The 20,228-nt window shown below is 42.3% G+C and overlaps 1 protein-coding gene across 1 annotated transcript in view; it reads right to left on the reverse strand.

Moving 5' to 3' along the window:
• Window positions 1-13,329, reverse strand: part of nalf1 (NALCN channel auxiliary factor 1) — a 101,126-nt gene extending 87,797 nt beyond the window's left edge. The window contains exon 1 of the mRNA XM_024399524.2: window positions 11,943-13,329. Within this exon, the coding sequence (XP_024255292.1) occupies window positions 11,943-12,647 (705 nt within the window). The 5' untranslated portion in view covers window positions 12,648-13,329. The remainder of the gene's footprint in view (window positions 1-11,942) is intronic.
• Window positions 13,330-20,228: the final 6,899 nt, after the last annotated feature.

Below are 20,228 nucleotides of genomic sequence, written 5' to 3' on the forward strand. Positions count from 1 at the left end.
ATTATTTATTTTTTATATTTTACCCCTTTCCCAATTTCAGGAGGCCCTTTTTCTATCCATCGCTACAACTCCCGTACGAGCTCGGGAGAGACGAAGGTTGAAAGTCATGCGTCTGATACACAACCCAACCAAGCCGCACTGCTTCTTAACACAGTGCGCATCCAAACCGGAAGCCAGCCGCACCAATGTGTCGGAGGAAACACTGTGCACCTGGCAACCTTGGTTAGCGTGCGCACTGCGCCCGGGCCACCACAGGAGTCGCTGGTGCGCGATGAGACAAGGATATCCCTACCGGCCATACCCTCCCTAACCCAGACGACGCTAGGCCAATTGTGCGTCGCCCCACAGACCTCCCGGTCACCGGTTACGACAGAGCCTGGGCGCGAACCCAGAGTCTCTGGTGGCACAGCTTGCGCTGCAGTACAGCGCCCTTAACCACTGCGCCACCTGGGAGGCCCTCAATTTTCTTTATTTTGATAGTTTGTAGTTTATTCGCCATTAGTCAGCACCTCCACACAAACTATTATTCTGGGTGTCTGGCAGCTCTTGTTTTTTTTATCTACTATTATCTTTCGTTGACAGCACCCCAATCAGTCAACTCCTTAGCCAACATGGGAAGTGAACCAAATTCAAATGATACACGATAGAGACTTTTTGAATACAGCCAACAACATTTTAGAAACAGAGTCTATTTTATTGGCCAGAAGGCACCTGGGAAAATCTTTGTAAAGAATTCAAAGACTGTTCATTCAAGAAAACTAGAACACACCTGCACATCGTCACTTTAAGTGAGTATGTTCGAAATGGAGTTATCCCACCGCGGACTACTAATAATAGCACTGTAGAGTTTTGTGAACGATGGTGTGCTATACTAAATAAATGTTCATTGGACCTGATGACTCTGATCATTGAGCAACTTAAAAAGGATATTATCGAGATCGCAACCTCGGTTGAAAATTCCCAGCATGCTCCACGAGTCGAGCTTAATGACCCTATTAAACTGGATGATCTCATTGAGAGTAACGCTGACCTTCAGACTAAGATTACGACCGGACTGAAGGAAAGGAAAATCAAGAAGTATAAACGCGATATGGATGATAAGAAAAACGGACTAATATATCTCTGGCGAGACTCTAAGCACAAGAAACCCAAAAAAACGGAAGAGACAAGCCGACGACAGACGCTGAGTTCTTCTGTCAGAGACCAACTATCCACAGACAGCGCTAACTCTGGCTCTACCAACGGTGAGTGTTTTTTCTATAACAGAGGGCGGGGACACCGGGGACAATGTCGAGACCCCAGCACGTAAGAGGGTGCGACGCATACGTCTGGCGAAGAAGAAATCCACTACCACCCTGCGACACCTATCAATTCATACCCAGGACGAGCCCACAGTCCAACAGGAAATAAATGTCTTCAACTTATCAAGTAAGACCCTGACATCCGCTCACCTCGGTGTTCTCAATAAGGGGTTAACATTTGTACCCACTGTATACATTAATGTCCAGCCAGATCTTTTCAAGTTTTTCCGTAATCTGAGATTGCGTCAATTTTTTGATAAGAGTGAAACTTACATGACTCCACTTGAAATGTCATCCTCAGGAAGATGTATACATAGGTCTACCACGCTAATCAATAGACTTATCTGTCCTACCGTGAGTCAAGGAGGAGATGGAGCCATTAACCCGGCTGAGGTATCTGAGAACTCTGAGAGAATTACATTAAGAGGAAAAAGTTCAATTGTACCTCACCCCAAACGCAATGCCTCCATATAAACCTTCTGTAGGATTGTTGAAAATGATATAGGTGACTTACTGAAAGACAAACAGAAACACAAATCCTATGAATACCTGAGTAGAGACGAGAGAATGGCCCTTAAGGACATAAAGCCAGATCCTTCGATTATCATAAGAAAATGTGACAAAGGAGGAGGAGTTTGTATACAAAACAAATGTGTCTATGTGAACGAAAACTATTTAAAGGTGACTTCTATTGCAAACTGAATTGTGACCCTACCCTGGAATTCCAGCATAATATCTCATCCACAGTGGAAAGCTGTTTGGAATCGGGACAAATCACTAAACAAGAAGTTGAATTTCTATGTGTGAAATTTCCCAAGATACCAACTTTCTAAACAGTCGATAAATTACACAAACAAGTGTCTTCTCCTCCAGGTAGACCCATTGTAGCAGCAATCGACTCTGACATCCGACATTTTTAAATGTGTGGATTACCACGGTAAACCAATGGTTGACAATCTCCCATCTTATGTCAAGGACACTTATGTCAAAGACACTAGTCACAAGAGACTCTACTCTTGCTCCATCCAAACATTGCATCTTACAACTTCCTGAACTGGTATTATCCCATAACTACTTGTCTTTGAGTCAGACTTTTTCCTTCAATTCGGGGTGTAGCCATGGGCTCCCCCCCAACTATGCAAACCTGTATGTGGGACAATTTGAAGAAGCATTCCTTTGTAAAACAGAGACACACCCCTTACTTTCTAAAATACTTCGATGGAAGAGATACATAGATGTTGTCTTTGTGCTCTGGGAAGGAAGTCAGCAGGAACTAAATGAACTCCAAACGCTACTAAACGAGAGCTCTAAATACCTGAAATTCACCATGTAGACTGAAAAGAGAAAAATATCCTGGATTGATGGATTATCAAAGAGAATGATGCATTCCACACAGACTTATGCACAAAGCCCACAGATCGCAATACCTTGCTATGTGAGGATAGTATGCATCCCCTTCCCCTCAAGAATGGTCTACCATATAGCCAGTTATGCAGGGTTAAACGGTTTTAACAGCAATGCTAAAGAAATGACAGATACATTCAAAATGAGAGGCTACAAGGACAAAACTCTTGACGCGGCAATGATGGAAATATCTCAAAAACCAAGATTACTAAAAACTCAACCAAAGAAGAAAAACAATGCTACCGTCCTTTGTCGTAAGTACACCAAGGGTTCGGAGAAAATGAAAGCAATCCTGAGAAAGCACTGGCATATTCTGCAATCAGACAAGAAAAAAATCGCACACCTCTTCAAGGAACCCCTACTGGTGGTCTATAAGCGTGGTCGCAATATTGGAGATGGTGAGATCTGACATGCCCCCTGTGCCCACTCAGACACTCTTGACACCTATCCCAAAGGAAACTGCAAATGTGGCTCATGCGCACAGCGTAATAACACCATAGAAACGTCTTTCTTCAGACACCCACATACAGGTCGAAAGATCCCTGTTAGGGGTATCATCTCATGCAAGACCAAGGGAGTAATCTCTCATCACCTGTTCATGTAGAAAAGCCTATGTAGGACAAACGAAAAGACAATTAAAACAATGCATAGCTGAACACCGCAGCTCAATCAGGTGTAAGAACATTGACTATCCAGTATAGCAGCTCACCTTGTTGAAGCTAACTATTCCATCTCCTCCCTCAAATACACAGGCATTGAGCATGTTGCTCTACCAAGGAGAGGAGGTAACATTGAGATCCTACTACTACAAAGAGAGGGTTACTGGATATCCTATCTAAAAACATTGACCGCTAGTGGTCTGAATATTGACTTTCTTATAAATTAAAAAATATTTTTTTACAGCTTATTAGCATACACATGATATGTTCCCCCTGTTGATGATCATTATATATTATATCACATGTATCAAAAATGAAATACGAAATTTATGTGAAATTGAATGAAACAATAATGTATGTTGATGCTAACATGATGTACAATATTCCATTATGTTTCTATATGATAACAATAGCATAATATATTTAATATGCCATATGTGGATGTATTTCAAGGCTTATCTTCAAACTCAGTGCCTCTTTGCTTGACATCATGGGAAAATCAAAAGAATTCAGCCAAGACCTCAGAAAATAAATTGTAGACCTCCACAAGTCTGGTTCATCCTTGGGAGCAATTTCCAAACGCCTGAAGGTACCACGTTCTGTACAAACAATATTATGCAAGTATATGGGACCACGCAGCCATCATACCGCTCAGGAAGGAGATGTATTCTGTCTCCTAGAGAAGAACGTACTTTGGAGAGAAAAGTGCAAATCAATCCCAGAACAACAGCAAAGGACGTTGTGAAGATGCTGGAGGAAACCGTTACAGAGAATATCTTTGTTTTAACTATTTTGTCAAACATTTTGTACATCAGTTGTACAATTTGAGTGTGAACGGGGCCTATAAGAGTCAGTAGGCAACTTGATCTCATAGTTTCACTTCGGGATTTGATGTATTTGGATGAACGTCATTTTTTGACCCATTAATTCCGCGTGGTTACAGGGTCAAAACAGAAACATCTCAAAGGGTTACGTTTAGGTATTAATTCAGAATGGTTAAGGTTACGGCTATGGTTTGGTGAAAGTATCAAACAAAATAATAAACAAAAAAAATTGAAGGGTTATTTTTATGGTGAGCGCCGAGGACGGCATATATCGAAGTCCTCAGGACCTTTTCAAATATCTGAAATTGTTGTGTGTTTCTAGTGACCAGCCTGCAATAGGAGCCATATACTGTGCCTTGCAAAAGTATTCACCCCCTTGGCGTTTTTCCTATTTTGTTGCATTACAACCTGTAATTAAATACATTTTATTTGGATTTCATGTAATAGACATACACAAAATAGACCAAATTGGTTTAAATGGAAAAGTGGTGCGTGCATATGTATTCACCCCCTTTGCTGTGAAGCCCCAAAATAAGATCTGGTGCAACCAATTACCTTCAGAAGACACATAATTAGTTACATTGTACACAGGTGGACATTATTTAAGTGTCATATGATCTGTCACATGATCTCAGTATATATACACCTGTTCTGAAAGGCCCCAGAGTCTGCAACACCACTAAGCAAGGGGCACTATGAAGACCAAGGAGCTTTCCAAACAGGTCAGGGACAAAGTTGTGGAGAAGTACAGATCAGGGTTGGGTTATAAAAAAATATCCTCAACTTTGAGCATCCCACGGAGCACCATTAAATCCATTATTAAAAAATGGAAAGAATATGGCACCACAACAAACCTGCCAAGAGAGGGCCGCCTACCAAAACTCACAGACCAGACAAGCATCTGCATTTTGCATCCTGTAGCACAAACTCAAAAAAGTTCTGTGACACTGTAAAGTCCATGGAGAATAACAGCACCTCCTCCCAGCTGCCCACTGCACCGAGGCTAGGAAACACTGTCACCACCGATAAATCTGCGATAATTGAGAATTTCAATAAGCATTTTTCTAAGGCTGGCCATGCTTTCCACCTGGCTACCCCTACCCCGGTCAACTGCCCGGCACCCTCCACAGCAACCCGCCCAAGCAAATCAAATCAAATCAAATGTATTTATATAGCCCTTCGTACATCAGCTGATATCTCAAAGTGCTGTACAGAAACCCAGCCTAAAACCCCAAAGAGCAAGCAATGCAGGTGTAGAAGCACAGTGGCTAGAAAAAACTCCCTAGAAAGGCCAAAACCTAGGAAGAAACCTAGAGAGGAACCAGGCTATGTGGGGTGGCCAGTCCTCTTCTGGCTGTGCCGGGTGGAGATTATAACAGAACATGGCCAAGATGTTCAAATGTTCATAAATGACCAGCATGGTCCAATAATAATAAGGCAGAACAGTTGAAACTGGAGCAGCAGCACAGCCAGGTGGACTGGGGACATCAAGGAGTCATCATGTCAGGTAGTCCTGAGGCATGGTCCTAGGGCTCAGGTCCTCCAAGAGAGAGAAAGAAAAAGAGAAAGAGAGAGCACACTTAAATTCACACAGGACACCGAATGGGACAGAAGAAGTACTCCAGATATAACAAACTGACCCTAGCCCCCCGACACATAAACTACTGCAGCATAAATACTGGAGGCTGGGTCAGGAGACACAAGCCCCCACCATTTCTCCTTCACCCAAATCCAGATAGCTGATGTTCTGAAAGAGCTGCAAAATCTGGACCCCTACAAAACAGCCAGACTAGACAATCTGAACCCTCTCTTGTTCTCAACTTTCCTACCTGGCCAAATAAAGGTGAAATAAAAAAATATTTAAAAAGGAGGGCATTAGAGAGGCAACAAAGAGACCAAAGATAACCCTGAAGGAGCTGCAAAGCTCCACAGCAGAGATTGGAGTATCTGTCCATAAGACCACTTTAAGCTGTACAATCCACAGAGATGGGCTTCGCGGAAGAGTGGCCAGAAAATAATAAGCAAAAATGTTTTCGCCAAAAGGCATGTGGGAGACTCCCCAAACATATGGAAGAAGGTCAGATGTGACTAAAATTGAGCTTTTTGGCCATTAAGGAAAACGCTATGTCTGGCGCAAACCCAACACTTCTCATCACCCCGAGAACACCATCCCCATAGTGAAGCATGATAGCGGCAGCATCGTGCTGTGGGGATGTGTTTCATCGCCAGGGACTGGGAAACCGGTCAGAATTAAAGGAATGATGGATGGTGCTAAATACAGGGATTTTTTAAGGGAAACCTGTTTCAGTCTTCCAGAGATTTGAGACTGGGATGGAGGTTCACCTTCCAGCAGGACAATGACCCTAAGCATACTGCTAAAGCAACACTTGAGTGGTTTAAGGTGAAACATGTAAATGTCTTGGAATGGCCTAGTCAAAGCCCAGACCTCAATCCAATTGAGAATCTGTGGTATGACTTAAAGATTGCTGTACACCAGCAGAACCCATCCAACTAGAAGGAGCTGGAGCAGTTTTGCCTTGAAGAATGGGCAAAAATATCAGTGGCTAGATGTGCCAAGTTTAGAGACATACCCCAGGAGAAAGTATTAACTTGGAGGGTGAATAGTTATGCACACTCAAGATTTCTGTTTCTTTGTCTTATTTCTTGTTTGTTTCACAACAAAAAAATATTTTGCATCTTCAAAGTGGTAGACATGTTGTGTAAATCAAATGATACAAACCCCCCAAAAATATATTTTAATTCCAGGAAGTAATAAGCTTATTATGATAAGCTATAGACCACACTATCTACCAAGAGAGTTCTCATCGTAGCCATCTATTTACCACCACAGAATGAATCTGGCACTAAGACTGCTCTCAACCAAGGCCATAAGCAAAGAAGAAAATGCTCACCCAGATGCGGCACTCCTAGTGGGGGAAGGGGACTTTTATGCAGGAAAACTTAAATCAGTTTTACCACATTTTTACCAGCATGTCACATGCAACCAGAGAAAAATAAATCCTAGACCACCGTTACTCCACACACAGAGATGCACACACAGCTCTCCCCCACCTTCCATTTGGCACATCTGACCATAATTATATCTTCCTGATTCCTGCTTACAAGCAAAAACTAAAGCAGGAAGTACCAGTGACTCGCTCAACACTGAAGTGGTCAGATGACGCAGATAATGGGCTACAGGACCATTTTGCTAGCACAGACAGGAATATGTTCCGGATTTCATCCAATGGCATTGGCTTCATCAATAACTGCATTGACGACGTTGTCCCCACAGTGACTGTACGTACATATCTCAACCAGAAGCCATGGATTACAGGCAACATCCTCATCGAGCTAAAGGCTAGAGCTGCTGCTTTCAAGGAGCGGGAGACTAATCCGTACACTTATAAGAAATCCTACTATGCCCTCAGATGACCCATCAAACAAGCAAAGCATCAACACAGGATAAAGATTGAATCCTACTACACCGGCTCTGACGCTCATCACATGTGGCAGGGCTTGAAAACTATAACGGACTACAAAGGGAAACCCAGATGCGAGCTGCCCAGTGACATAAACCTACCAGCCTTTTATGCTCGCTTCGAGGCAAGCAACACTGAAGCATGCATGAGAGCACCAGCTATTTTGGTTGACTGTGTGATAACGCTTTCGGTAGCTGATGTGAACAAAATCTTTTAATAGGTCAACATTCACAAAGCCGCTGGACGAGACGGATTACCAGGACGTGTACTCAAAGCATGTGCGGACCAACTGTCAAGTAACTTCACTGACATTTTCAACCTGTCCCTGACCGAGTCTGTAATACCTGCATGTTTCAAGCAGACCACCATAGTCCCTGTGCCCAAGGAAGCAAAGGTAACCTGCCTACATGATTACCACCCCGTGGCACTCACTCAGCCATGAAGTGCTTTGATAGGCAGGTCATGGCTCACATCAACAGCATCCTCCCATCATTAAGTTTGCTGATGACACAACAGTGGTAGGCCTGATCACTGACAACTATGAGACGGCCTATAGGGAGGTCAGAGAACTGGCAGTGTGATGCCAGGACAACAACCTCTCTCTCAGTGTGAGCAAGACAAAGGTGCAGATCGTGGACTACAGGAAAAGGTGGGCCCAACAGGCCCCCATTAACATCGACGGGACTGTAGTGGAGTGGGTCGAGAGTTTCAAGTTCCTTGGTTTCCACATCCCCAATGAACTATCATGGTCCAAACATACCAAACCTTTCCCCCTCAGGAGACTGAAAATATTTGGCATGGGTCCCCAGATCATCAAAAGGTTCTACAGCTGCACCGTCGAGAGCATTCTGACCGGTTGCATCACCGCCTGGTATGGCAACTGCTCGGCATCTGACTGTAAGGCGCTACAGAGGGTAGTGAGAACGGCCCGATACATCACTGGGGCCAAGCTTCCTGCCATCCAGGACCTATATAATAGGCGGTGTCAGAGCAAAGCCCATAAAATTGTCAGAGACTCCAGTTACCCAAGTTATAGAAATGTTTCTTCTGCTACCGCACGGCAAGCGGTACTAGAGCATCAAGTCTAGGACCAAATGACTCCTCAACAGCTTCTACCCCCAAGCCATAAGACTGCTGAACAATGAATAAAATAGCCACAAGACAATTTACATTGAATATGCATATATAATAAACAGTGAGTAGCAGCAGTGGGGGGCACTGCTGCTACTCACTGTTTAATATCTATGCAAAGTCACTTCACCCCCACCTACATGTACAGATTACCTCAACTAACTTGTACCCCACACACTGACTCAGTACCCTGCCCCTTGTATATAGCCTCGATATTGTGTTACTTTTTATTATTACTTTTTATTTTAGTCTACTTGGTAAATATTTTCTTCTCTTCTTGAACTTTACTGTTGGTGAAAGGCTTGTAAGTAAACATTTCACAGTAAAGTCTACACGTGTTGTAGTCGACAAATACAGTTTGATTTGATTTTAACAATTTCCCAGTGTGCCTTGCCTTTTTTTGATCCATTTGTATAGTTTCCACCCATGACTGTATTTGTTAGTGACTGAGACATGGTTGTTGAATTCATCAATTTTCAGTCCTTTGGACTTCCCCAAGTGAGTTCCTAGGTGAATATTATCATTGTAATTGAACCACTACATATATCAGAAGGCCTTATATAGTGGCCTGAAACTCCTAGTTTACAAGTAGGGTTGCAAACTTTTGCAAACATTTTTCCAGTAATCTTCCAACCAGGATTTCTGGAAAAGCTGGGAAATTTACTAGAATGACATTATGCTGGCTTGCAAATTTATGTGTAATTCCTATTGGAATCTAGCCTGTATTCATCTATCCAACAGTTGAGAATTGTATTCACCCGCAACCTGCAATCATAATGTCTGCTAGGGTTAAGAACCAATTCACTTATCGATGCAAAAATTCAATGATTGAATCAATCAATCAATGTACATGCATAAATATAGATATTAAAAACAATTCCAAAAAATCTACCTGCAGTAGAGTACGCTGGGGAAAAAAAGTTAATTTGTTATCATACTGTATCTTTAAAAAAAAACATTTGGTGTGACTTCTCATTTAGTTTTGAGTCAGTGCCATATTAACATTTTAAGGGATAATGACTTTTCATTGACTTTGAGTACAACTTACTAGATGTATTTGACTTAAAAATGCTTTGGGGTTTAGAGTGATGTCCTCAACATCCATCATCTGCCTGTCAAAACCAGGGATGAAGGTAGTACTGGAGGAGCGGTTGAGACAGCATGAGAGAGAAAAAGAGGATGAAATTCAAAAGACTTTTTCTTTTTTACAAATGAACTGAAAATACTGATAAGAGAGAACTAATCTTAACCAACATTTGGTAGTGATGGAGATGTCCCTTGATAATTATCAAACAAATATGAGCATGTAGGCCAATGTTTTGTTACCTCGTCATTGTCGAATCACAGTAAGCTCCACAAGGACGAAAGTATCCTGCCAAAAGTAACCTGCCAAAATCATCATAAAATAGTGTGGCTGTTACTGCATCCTCATCACAGTGATTCCTGGCCTATTAGTGGGAGGCTGGGAGCTGTCTTTTCAGCACCACACACACACACACACACACACACACACACTATTATCATGACTCATATGTCTGGTTTACAGACACCTGTTTTCATAGAGCACTTCAGGTGGTGCCCCATTTCCCCCACCCCCAATTCTAGCCTTAACCATTAGTGGGGGAAATGTGAAACTGACCCAAGATCAGTGTCTAGGAGCAACTCGATCCCACACTGCCCCCTCTCCCTGTGTGGCTTTGGATATCATGTAGGCTAGGCCTATCTAATCTACTGGTGCATCATCAGTATAAAGAGCATTACACTTCAACAGTCAACCAACAACAATATAGGCCTACTTTACGATTTCCACAACGCTGAATAAAACATTTTGAATCAATCTCCCGCTGTTGTGTTGATCTTTCACGTGAATGAATAAGATGAGGTGCGCTACTGTCGCCTATGTGTGCATACAGAATCATAGTCATATTCAAGCAAATGCATTTATTTAATTGATGATTTATCATGATTTGTTTGTTTGTTGTCACTGACTGGTTCATGAATACTGACCGCCTGGCTGCCATTCGCTTGGAGCGTCGCCTTTCTATAGATGGATCTCAGCACCATGGACAGCTCTCACACACGTCCATGGTAGCTGTCTGGCTGTCGACTATTAAAAAAATGACATTAAAACTAAACAACAATTCTATACTGAAACTCTAAAGGCACAGGAAATCACACACCAAAAACCCTGAATGCACTTATAAACGATGTTTTCCAAGCAGGCTTACTCGTGAATGTTGCATACAATTACCGAATAGAGATGGCAAGGGTACAATGAAACATAGACCTCTATTTTAATGGCTCTTGGACCAACCAGTCGGTGAAGTGTAAAACAAAACTACAGGTTCGCAGCTTCCTCCAGGTCACATGATCATATTTGAGGTATAAATTATGTGATAAAAAGAGAGCAGCTGTCGTAATTCTGTGTCAACGCCATTGTCGAGTTTACGACTGATAAGACTGCCCTGGGCTACATACAGCAGGCGAATAACGAGCTGTGCCAAATGCGACGGGGGGAAAGGCCCTTCCAGCGGATTAGGCATGGAAGCCACCGGTGCCCTGTTAACGTTATTGAAATGTACTCAATGTGGAGTGGAGTGGCCATGGCGGAACACCTGGCACCGAGTGGCCGCTACACCGCATGCGCAGCACAATACTGAAAAAAGACCACCACCTGCGTGTGGTGCGGTGCGGGATGATGCATGAATAGGAAAATAGTAGTAGCTATTGTAATCTTTGCCATATACTAGCCTAGCACAAAATAAAATATCTAAATCAACATTTTACAGAAAGAATTAACATGTAAATCTGGCTGATATTTGCTTGGAAATAATAGCCTATTTCTAGTGATATTGTGGAGCCTGTGGAAGGAAAGTTAGGACACCTCAAGGCCTTGCCCTTTTCCCATTCCACAACCGATTTAAAACTCCTCAATTGTGGAAAAAGCAACCAAAGACACACATGCAAGACCTTAGACTATCAGGCCATATGCTTCTCATCCTGTTTGAGCCTTCTGGTAAGAGAGCAGAGGATCTCCTTGAATCTGACATCCGTTACCATGACGATCAACGACTGTATGAGACCAAACTGCATCTATTTAGGCAAAACCAACAGATTGGGGGACGATCCCCGTCAGCCTACCTTACATTCATCCATGCATGTTCTCACTGAATATGCATCCGTTTCATATTTTTGAGTCATAAGCTCAAATTCCTCATATTTCTCCAGGGCGTGTTGGTCGTAGCGCTGGTACGCCTGGACGCACAGGCTGCACCTCGCCACATCGCCATCAATAATCACGTCAAGACTGCAGTTCAAATTGTCCGGACTCGTAGATCCGTAAAACAAATCCAAAAGAGAATAAGAATTACAAAAGGAAAGGTACAAATCACTTATATTTACAGTCCGGGTCCCTTCTTTTCCCGAAAGGTCCTTGCACAAATGGTCGGCGTCATCAAAAGTAAAGCAGTTTTTAGATAAACTATCGCGATGGCAAGTTTCAAGTCGCCACAAAGGTTTGGTAGAATTCCCTACAAAAATAGCATATTCGTTTTCTCGGAGGCTGCTGTGTGCTAAATGGAGGTTGGATGATGGGATTGGGTTTGCAGATGGGTAAACTCCCATGTCCGTCAATGCAAACTTATCACGGGTCCTTGTCAATTTCGCCTCGGCGCAGAACCATAAGTGATCAGAGAGCAGAATGGTTACAAACAAGAGTGAAGCCAAGGACAGTCGCCATCTCTGGGCCCGCTCTGAGTCGGTGAATGGCTTTTCGTTCTCGCGGGGTTCTAGCCAGATTTTGAAGCCGTCTTCTTGCTGCAGACACGTCCAAGCACCCCTGGTCATATTTTGGTACCGCGCTTCTTCACCGGCCGACTCCACCGTGGGGGTTTCTCTGCCACAACATGCATTGACTTGGGGTCTAATTTGCGTTTTTCACCTCTTAAATGTTGTGTCGTGGGTGGTGCTGCTGGTTTACCTCCGCGATTATCTGTAATTCACATTCAATTAATGTGTTGGTGGAGATTAAGCCGTGATTTGATGGGGCCGCGTTCTCCATGGCTCTCCGATGAAGATGCTAGTTTTCTGTAGCAACATGTCTCGCTTCCCCCTCCTCTGCTCTAGCCTGCGCTCAGCACTGGTCCTTTGTGTAGACCCGTTTTACGGCAACCTGCATTTACGTTCGCCTTGAATCCGCCGGTGGTGGCTCTCGGATGAGGGCTGGGTTCTATGTCAGCCCAGTGATTTTCGCTTACGTGTCTGCTAGGCGGCAAAGTGCCAGATATGTTGTCTTTTGATCTCCACTGTCATCTTGGTCCTGGGTTAGTTGTCGCCATCGTGTTCTTCTTGGAACACTTTTTGGAGGTGCTGTGTCGTGCGCGACATCTTTAGAGTTGCGACCGTTCCATTCTGACGCACCTGAATGGTCTGTTTTCAGAAGGTGCAGGATCAGTAGGATCAGCTCAACAAGTAGCCTAATGGATGACTAAATAGAATATGAAATATTTAACCTCGGTCAAAAAACGCAGCCATAGCGTTCGAATGATAGCTGTCCATGATCCTGAAACCGGGAATGGTTTCATTTCTGTAAGCGTTCCCCCACTAGTGGAGTTGAATGCAAAAAATAAAATTAACTTTGCACCTGGTGTAAAGGCTTAGTTGATGTGACCCATAGGGGTTGATGTGTGATCTGTATGTAAAGCATGCATGCATTATTTTAGAAATATTACCGAATTAATGCCATGTAAATACCATCAAGGTCTAAAGGAAGAAAAATACACAGACTCCTTTCATTTGCTTTGTCATGTTCATCAGGTGCACCTCATTATACAATCATCATAACAACATAACATTTAATCATGGCATAAAACATCCAGGGTGTTGTCATGTTCTAGCACAAAGATAGAACACAATCAATCATTCAGGGTGATATGGGTTCAGGATTGTATCCAAGGAAACTGATCATGTATTGTGTGGTTTGTTTGGCTGTGGACCTGTTTTTTTCAGAGTGGCATAGTGTTTGTTTTTGTGTTGGTTTGTTTCTCTTTTATCCCACAGGCTTATCTTTCAGCAGTCCTTCAAAGACATCACTAGTGTAGCCTGAACACCACAATAAAACCAAAGATACATTTGAAATACACCATTTTTTTTAATAATTAAAAAGTTTTTCTTTCTCATTTACACAGTTAAATAACTGACATTCCAGAGTGGTGTAGGTTGCATAAAACGGGTGAATAGCTAGATGAGCTTTGGTAAAGATTCCTGGGAAAAAAATATCATTGAACTAATTTCAGCACCAGGTGCTGTCCACCAATGCACTCGCTCTCTTCTCTCCTGTAGAATACTTCTTAGTTCCTTCTCTATTCTCCACACAAATTAGTTTACTACTCATTCACAGATGCTTTGTTTTTTTATGTTTTTCTTTTTGTAAATACCCAGTTGACACAAAGTAAAGCATGAGAGAAGATCAGTGGAAAGAAACAACCCGTCATGCATTTGGTAGTCTTCCGCATCACTTTGTGTCCTTGACATTGATGACTGCAATCTATAGGCAATTTACCACAGACGAGAAACTGAACTGAGGTCAGGGGTCATATTTATAAAGCATCTCAGAGTGGGAGTGCTGATCTAGGATCAGGTCCCCCTTGTTCATGTGATTTTATTCATTACGATCAAAAGTTAAAACTGAAGCTGTATCAGCACTCCTACTATGAGATGCTTTAAGGATATGGGCCCAGTTGTCTGAGAGCTAGCTGGTCTGAGAGCTATGCTTTAAACAGTAGACTGTAGTGTAGAGGATGCAGACAAATAAGCTGATCAGAAGTTTGCTGTAGAGGCAATAGAGCAAAAAAATATGTTTCTGTCTGTCTTATTGAATTTCCTTCTTTTATAACTCTCTCACATACAAACACACACTGCTCACCTACGAAGACAAACATGCAGCAGAAAGTAATAAACATGCAGAAACCCAAATACACCATAGAAACACAATCAAACACTAATGTATATGCACATACTGCATATACACAAATCCAATTACCACACGCAAACACACTTGACATGGCGGATAAACAGAAGGGACGGATCGAAGAATTTCAGGATTTACACAGAATTGGTTAGGCAAACATGGATGCATTCTAGGAAACAATTATTGATATTATAGCATGCACACACACACACGCTATGGAATAGACAGACAGGCTACTATTTCATTGCTTATGAGAAACACTACACTGCTATTGGTAGTTTGCTGTGTGGTGTCTTTTTGAGATATCATGTACTGTTGTCCGATCATTTTTGCTACCTTGTCTTTTTTTAATCTCATTAAAAACATCCTAAATTCTTAAGTATCAGTTCTGAATCAAGTATAGGGTATACTGCGGGAAAATGTATCCTAATGATCAAGCTTTTGGTGGCGTTCCCCCCAACTACATTGAATGTGAATCTACAGCTGCAAAATCGAGAACATCTGGACTGGTTGCATCACTGCCTGGTATGGCAACTGCGCAGTCTCCAACCGCAAGGCACTACAGAGGGTAGTGCGTACGGCACAGTACATCACTGGGGACAAGCTTCCTGCCATCCAGGACCTCTATACCAGGCAGTGTCAGAGGAAGGCCCTAAAAATTGTCAAAGACTCCAGTCACCATAGTCGCAGACTGTTCTCCTCGCTACCACAGGGCAAGCGGTACCGGAGAGCCAACTCTAGGTAGAAAAGGCTGACAGCTTGTACCCCCAAACCATAAGACTCCTGAACAGGTAATCAAATGGCTACCCAGACTATTTGCATTGCCCCCACCTCTACCCCTCTTTTACGCTGCTGCTGCTCTCTGGTTATTATCTATGCATGGTCACTTTAACTCTACCTACATGTACATATTACCTCGATTACCTTGACTAACCTGTGCCCTTGCACATTGACTCTGTACTGAAATGGTCCACCCATACAGACAGCGTGGTGAAGAAGGCGCAACAGCACCTCTTCAACCTCAGGAGGCTGAAGAAGGTTTTGTCGCACTTTGACTACTCTTCAGTCGTGTGGTCAGGTGCCACAAAAAAAGGACTTAGGAAAATTGCAATTGGCTCAGAACAGGGCAGCACAGCTGGCCCTTGGATGTACACAGAGAGCTAAACATGAATAATATGGATGTCAATCTCTCCTGGCTGAAAGTGGAGAGATTGACTTCATCACTACTTTTATTTATGAGAGGTATTGACATGTTGAATGCACCGAGCTGTCTGTCTGACACCCATGCATACCCCACAAGACATGCCACAAGAGGTCTCTTCACAGACCACAAGTCCAGAACCGACTATGGAAGGTACACTGTACTACATAGAGCCATGACTACATGGAACTCTATTCCACATCAAGTAATTGACACAAGCAGTAAAATTAGATTTTAAAAAAATATTTAAAAAACAGCGGGGACTGTGATGCAACACAAACATTGTCACACACACACACGCACGCGCACACACACACACACACAAGCATACGCACTATACATACACATGGATTTAGTACTGTAGATATGTGGTGAAGGTGGAGCCTGAGAGCACACAGTGTGTTGTGAAATCTGTGAATGTATTGTAATGTTTTCAAAATTGTGTAAACTGCCTTAATTTGCTGGACCCCAGGAAGAGTAGGTTGCTGCTTTGGAAGCAGCTAATGGGGATCCATAATATATACAAATACAAACTATTTGTTGTTTTTATTTAAACGTTTTACTCATCTATTTTATACTTAACACTTATTTTTCTTGAATCTGCATTGTTCGTTAAGGGCTTGTAAAGTTAGCATTTCAGTGTTGTATTTTGCGCATGTGACAAATACAACTGACTTGACACCTACCCAAGCGTTGTGAGATCTGGCAGCCACCTTTGTTTACAGTGCATGTGGACTGTTTGAATATTAAATGGGCAGGTGCACTTTTGACTTGCCTGTAGAAAAATGACACTGGTACATTCCAGACACTGGTACTTCTTGCTATCTTGGCATAACTGTGATTTGACAGCTGTAGCTATCCCCAAGCTAAGCTAGCTAGCTGCTGTCAAGTTGGCTAAAGGTCAGCTCAGGCTTTAGCCCACACATAGAACTCAATTAGCAGATCATCTTGAGATGGAGAGTCAGTCAGAACTCAGGAAGGGAGAAGTCCTCAACTTCAAAACTTCTCTTGGTAGCAAAGCTAGCCTCGCTGTCACTAAGTTACTTACTCACTGCTGCTCTTGTTTGTTTGTTGTGATTAAATGGCAAAGACACACCCAAGAAATACCCACATTAAACCACACCCCAAAGACAACTCTTGTTTGGGCTTCAGTAATGGCTGCTGCATTTCTTAATGAGCACCAGAAGAAACACATGCGGAATAGGTGAGTGCAGACAAAGATTATGTATATACTGACAAGGTACATGTCTCTCCGCTCCAACAATGGGAGTCGTTGTCCACAAAGCAGCAAGACTAGCTCCCACCTATCCTTTCTTTGGATTGGTGGAAATATGTATTTATTGTAATCTCTTTTTGAATATTAGATTAGGGTTGTTGACGTCCACCGCCTGTATTCAATGGAGAGAGATTCTATGCTACAAGCCTCATTCAATGAATATGCAAAGCCATCTCGAGACAACTCCGATATAAAGTGTTTTTTTCTCAAAGTTGTCCGGATTGTTGTCACGTGTCCTACTTACACTACCGTTCAAAAGTTTGGGTTCACAAACACTTCATGTCCTTGTGTTTGAAAGAAAAGCTATATTTTGGTCAATTAAAATAACTTCAAATTGATCAGAAATACAGTGTAGACATTGTTAATGTTGTAAATGACTATTGTAGCTGGAAACGGCAGATTTTTTAATGGAATATCTACATAGGTATACAGAGGCCCATTATCAGCAACCATCACTCCTGTGTTCCAATTGCACGTTGTGTTAGATAATCCAAGTTTATCATTTTAAAAGGCTAATTGATCATTAGAAAACCCTTTCGCAATTATGTTAGCACAGCTGAAAACTGTTGTGCTGATTTAAAGAAGCTAGTTGAGTATTAGACTAGTTGAGTATCTGGAGCATCAACATTTGTGGGTTCGAGTACATGCTCAAAGTGGCCAGAAACAAAGAACTTTCTTCTGAAACTCATCAGTCTATTCTTGTTCTGAGAAATGAAGGCTATTCTATGCGAGAAATTGAAGATTGCGTACAACGCCGTGTACTACTCCCTTCACAGAATAGTGCAAACTGGCTAACCAGACTAGAAAGAGGAGTGTGAGGCCCCGGTGCACAACTGAGCAAGAGAACAAGTAAATTAGAGTGTCTAGTTTGAGAAACAGACACCTCACAAGTTCTCAACTGGCAGCTTCATTAAATAGTACCCGCAAAACACCGGTCTCAACGTCAACAGTGAAGAGGCGACTCTGGGATGCTGACCTTTGCTCTTTTGCCCATTTTAATCTTTTATTTTTATTGGCCAGTCTGAGATATGGCTTTTTGTTTGCAACTCTGCGTAGGCCAGCATCCCGCAGTCGCCTCTTCACTGTTGATGTTGAGACTGGTGGGATGAAACTTTAAAAATGCTAATATATTCCTTTAGGTGGTTTGACACTTTATTTCAGACAGTAATGAAGTGGGGAGAAAGGCAAATGCTAGAAACAGCAGGAAAGTTGGAAACAGGGATTGATCCTGTTCTCAGGTGGAAAGTTGTATGTGCAGGGGTGTGTTACCACTGCACCAAGGCTCTGCACAGGGAATAATAATAGTAATGGTTGATGGCAGTGGGTAACCAAATCATAGATTGCAGTCTCCTTGTCCATAGACTGCTTTCAAGGTAAGGACACAAACATTTTGTATTTTGTAATTTGGGTGAACTCTATCTTCAAAATAGGTCTCGAAGAAGGTCCTGCTTGCTCCCCAGGAGGGTTGGCCATCCCTGATCTATGTTTCCCAAGTGCTGGGTGTTTGAAAATGTTCTTGTTATAACAATAATTTCTCAAAATCACCCAACCTTCAAGAAAAACATAATGAATATCAATATTCAGGTGGTTTATGTCTATTAGTTTAAGAGTTTAAGTCATCATCTTACTCTACATAGACAAAATATGTGTTTATGAGTTGTGAGTCCCCTTACCATCTCTGCTAAGCATGTGCACAATACTAAAATGTGAAAAATTACATTTGATTCTTGGCGCATTTAATATCCAATGCTTATTTGTATGACATTCAAAACTGTCCATGAATGGCTGCAATATTACACAGCTTCATATAATACATTTTAAAAGACACAAGTAGGCATGTCAGATTACACTGGCAAAGTTGGGAAGAAGTGGAATAATAAAATAAGTGTGAGGAATAACGGTAGTGTTCTTGATGACAAGCACACTAATTACTGTTTATTTTAGACCAATGTTAAGAATGAGAATTGTTCCACTGATTGTTCCACTGAAGTAGAAGTAAATAGACAATCAAATCTCCTCAAGACAAGATTACAGAAATCTGCCCCTACACCCTAACCAAATTATTTGTATATTCATTGTCCCTCCTCTAGAATCAAATTGAAATGTTTCAGTTCACTATCTGTTTGACTAAATTATTTTCAAAGTTACAAATCAGGTCATTTAAGAACTACACTACTAAAACACACATCCCTCTAGTGGTGTGGGGGCTGTGCTTTGGCAAAGTGGGTGGGGTTATATCCTTCCTGTTTGGCCCTGTCTGGGGGTGTCCTCGGATGGGGCCACAGTGTCTCCTGACCCCTCCTGTCTCAGCCTCCAGTATTTATGCTGCAGTAGTTAATGTGTCGGGGGGCTAGGGTCAGTTTGTTATATCTGGAGTACCTCTCCTGTCCTATTCGGTGTCCTGTGTGAATCTAAGTGTGCGTTCTCTAATTCTCTCTTTCTCTCTCTCTCAGAGGAGGACCTGAGCCCTAGGACCATGACCCAGCATTCTGCAGCAATATGCAATCAGATCTGGTTTGCGCTTAGTGGGACTATCATTTGTTTTTCAACAGGACAATGACCCAACACACCTTCCAGGTGAAGCTGGTTGAGAGAATGCCACGAGTGTGCAAAGCTGTCATCTAGGTAAAGGGTGGCTACTTTGAAGAATCTCAAATCTTACATATTTTGATTTATAAAAAATAAAATAAAATTGTACATGATTCCATGTGTTATTTCATAGTTTTGATTTTCTACAATGTAGAAAATAGTTTTTAAAAAGTAAGAAAAACCCTGGAATGAGTAGGTGTGTCCAAACTTTTGATTGGTACAGTACATAACATGAAACAGCACATTAGTAAGGCAGACAAATGACCCTGAACGAAGCCAAGATTGGTTGTCTGACTTTGCTGGTAAGCTGTTTTTTTTCATGTTTGTACCTTCCAATCCACCTCCAGTTGCCATGCCTGTTGAGTGAGAGGAGAAAGAGTGCACTGCCTGGCC

The sequence above is a fragment of the Oncorhynchus tshawytscha genome, linkage group LG07 (genome assembly GCF_018296145.1).
Source record: "Oncorhynchus tshawytscha isolate Ot180627B linkage group LG07, Otsh_v2.0, whole genome shotgun sequence".
Lineage (NCBI taxonomy): Eukaryota > Metazoa > Chordata > Actinopteri > Salmoniformes > Salmonidae > Oncorhynchus > Oncorhynchus tshawytscha.